At 39.7% G+C, this 3,604-nt stretch overlaps 1 protein-coding gene across 1 annotated transcript; it reads left to right on the top strand.

Annotated features, from left to right (window-relative positions):
• Positions 1-479: 479 nt before the first annotated feature.
• On the top strand, positions 480-3,100 carry ifi30a (IFI30 lysosomal thiol reductase a). The gene is made up of 7 exons (XM_062525408.1): positions 480-709; positions 1,083-1,262; positions 1,375-1,440; positions 1,524-1,616; positions 2,286-2,438; positions 2,528-2,596; positions 2,699-3,100. Exons 1-7 carry the CDS (start codon positions 587-589, stop codon positions 2,762-2,764), a joined length of 750 nt encoding a protein of 249 aa, XP_062381392.1. The 5' UTR covers positions 480-586; the 3' UTR covers positions 2,765-3,100.
• The last annotated feature ends 504 nt before the right edge of the window (positions 3,101-3,604 follow it).

Genomic DNA, 3,604 nt, shown 5'->3' on the forward strand with positions numbered 1-3,604 from the left:
AAAGTAGGCCTATATTGCATTTTAAGATAATTCAAGGATTCCTTGATCAGAGGGGATTAGTAAAAAGTTAGGTTGTAAATTAAATAGGCTTGTCTCCTTAATCTATGGAAATTTCTACTTAAACCCGATTTAATTATAGAAGGGGTATGGGGAAAGTAAGGAATTTATGAGGGGTGAGGGGGAGTGAGAAGACCCCAAATTCTCTTATCAGGAAGTTCAATGCGCTCTTTTATGCGCACTAGAGACTGAAAGGCAACCAAATGATTCAGACGCACTTGTCCTCACAGAAAGACTGATAAACGTAAGTATCTTTGGTAATAATTCATAAGTCTCGTGAAGTGAGGGTGACAACTAAGAGTTCATCAACCTATTCTAATCTTTGACTCTTTGGAGCACGATTTTGCCGGATTTTAATGACGATACACTGGTCACGTGGTTTCTCATCCAATCATATAATAGGACGCCAAAACAAATGTTTCTGAAGAAGTTGCCAGAGTTTAAAGGAAGGTGAAACGAGGAAAGTGTATTGTCCCGGTCAGTCTACAGATTTGTTCCATTAGCCTAGTACACTGTCAGTCTTTCAATCATGAGAGGGGTAGCGATTTTGATTTTCACAGCCTGTATTGCTGTAGTAGCTAGTTTCAGTATATCCTGCAAGTACCCGCCATCCCTTTGGTGCTCTTCATTGGAAATTGCGACTGAATGTGGTGTAAGTATCTTTACCTGTCGCCAATGTTGTACTTTTCTGTTATAACATTACTATTTAGAAATTGTCTGGTACATACTATAGCCTACCATTTGCAATTGTGTTCTCATGTTTCCCTGGCCCTGAATCAAGTAGCAATGACGTCCGTATTATGCTTTAAAAATCGATTAGCCTACTCTTGCTTTGCCAACACAATGGCAATGGCATTAAGTATTCCAGTGGTCTGGTGACAGGAAATATCCGGCAGTAGGCCTACTATCGTGCAAAGTCTGATCAGAGAGTTAAGCATAGCCTCAATAAGGATTGATCAAAATGGAATGAATAAAAAACAGTGCATTCAATTGAATGTCCGGCTGATATCATTTTCACGCTATAGGTCCTTCGGCAATGTTTGGAGTTCAATAACACGAAGACAGACGATAAAGTGGAAGTGGCTCTCTACTATGAATCCCTGTGCCCTGGTTGCAGAGGTTTCCTCGCTCTTCAGCTGTTCCCCACATGGGCCATGCTACAAGACATCATGGACGTTAAGCTCATCCCATTTGGAAATGCTCAGGTGTTGTAAAAAACGAACATGCTGCTTATCATGCTTTCAGGTTTCCATGGTCTGTACTTTGTTGTTGTTTTTTTTTTTTCTTCCTTCATGTTTACTCCCTCAAAAATATCAGGAGAATCCTGCTGGACAGTTCACTTGCCAACATGGTGAGGAGGAATGCCTGGGCAACATGATTGAGGTAAGACTGTTCATTGATTGGCTCCCATGGCTGAATGGCCAGAATTCCCATGATTGATTGCTTTTTTTTTGTCTTGATCATAGACATGCATACTGAATTCAGTTGACTTTGGAAAAGCTTTTTTGACCATCTTCTGCATGGAGGCCTCGGACAATGTGGTTAAATCTGCTGAGACCGTAAGTGGAGGACAAAATACTAAAATTGTATGCAGGGTAGCTAATAGGAACATGAAAATGTTTGTGAATGTCACTCATTGGGTATTTAATGTGCAAGGTGGCAATGTTGTACGATAGATAAATAATATGCATATAACAATGTAACTAACTGTGTATTTGTGAATGTGCAACATGGGGACTTTGAACACTAAGAAAACATTACATTTGTATTCACTGCCACAGGACTGATTGATGCCACGTGGGTACAAAAAGCCCTCAATACCCTTAATATCACTCTTTATTATTATTATTATTATTATTATTATTACCCTTTTTTCTGAATCTAGGGCCTTAAATAAAATCAATGGACTTACTGTACAAACTTCTAAAGATAATACTGACATGTTTTTCTTCCTTCTTACAAGGTTTTGTTAGACTAGGCCTACTGCTTTTAAAGATATTAATGGCCAAACATGGCATCGGGCATTGAGAGTGTACTAAACAAATTCAGCAGCAAAAATATTATGTTAACATTGGAATTGGACCAAAATATTTCACACATGTCAGTTTTGAGATCTCAACATTGTGTAGATGACAAGAGCAGTATTGTACACAGTGAAAGTATAGCAAAACAATCCGTTGTAATCTTCCTGTTCCTGGCTGCTTGAACCCCTTCTTCCTGTATCCCAGTGTCTTGGACTCTACTCACCTTCTTCAAAATGGGAGACCATCATGACCTGTGCGAAGGGAGACCAAGGGACCAAGCTGATGCATGACAATGCAGTCCAGACCGGGGCACTGAAACCACCCCATGAATATGTGCCCTGGATCACCGTCAATGGAGTAAGCATGAAATACAGCTCTAGTCATGTAATCTCGGGCTGAACCATGGTATGATTGTTAATGTCTAATGTGCTTATCTGCTTGTCCAGGAGCACACCGAAGACCTTCAAAACAAAGCAATGGGTTCCCTTTTCAATCTGGTATGCAGCTTGTACAAGGTCAGTGACAGTCTGTGGTTTAAGATGTTTTACGATTTGCTGACACAAACCAAAACCTCAACAGCCTCAATACACTCTTCATGTTTCCCCTTGTGTCTTTAGGGTGAGAAGCCACCGGCCTGTACCCCTGCAGTCCAGAACAAAAGCAGAAGTTACTGTTTCAACTAGTCAATGATATCTTGATTGTGAAGTACTGTATCACACACATACACACACTTTACACACATTTAAAATGCCTCATCAGGTCAGAACTTAGACATTCTGAATGTTGAAATGTATTCTGGTTCTGTTGCACAGTTTTTAATTGATGATGATGTGGCTAAATTCATTTCATTAAAGGGACACACTGTTATGATATTTTCTGATTGCTACAGTTACAAACCATTACATCAGTGTTGGAAACACTAGCTATTACACATGAACAATTTGTGATACTGTGATGCTGCCAATGTTTGTGTTTTTGTAACACTGTCAAGAACAATAAATACTTTAAGTGAAAAGTAATTGAAATGGTGTGTATCTGCATTCATGTTGACTCAGTGTTGATTGCATTACAGAAAAGGCCTGAGCTTCAGGGTTTTACATTTCCTGTCCATTTTTAAATACATTGTGTTATGCCTGTATTGCTGTATCAGAAATGTACCCTAATTAGGTCCAGACATGTTGTAAGGGGATAACCAATGATATTCTGGGGTTTCCCCTGCAGCAGGATTCAGGAACAAAATATTTCAGCTTCTCCAAACAAGGAAGTTGGAGTGCTGTTTCTGTCTTATTATCAACACAAGCTGAAGGCCACAGTCAGATCAATAGCAGTGTTATTCCTGATAATATGGTATGATATGATAAAATGGTATTTTTGAACACGTTAGATTAATGAATTAACAGAACTGAAACTGACTTGCACTGTCTGGGAGTTCCCCAGTGTTTTTCAGTAGGCCTACATCTGTATGTGCTCTCTCTCTCTCTCTCTCTCTCTCTCTGCCTCTCTGCCTCTGTGGCATCCGACCT

Source organism: Sardina pilchardus, chromosome 2 (genome assembly GCF_963854185.1).
Source record: "Sardina pilchardus chromosome 2, fSarPil1.1, whole genome shotgun sequence".
Taxonomy (NCBI): Eukaryota; Metazoa; Chordata; class Actinopteri; order Clupeiformes; family Clupeidae; genus Sardina; species Sardina pilchardus.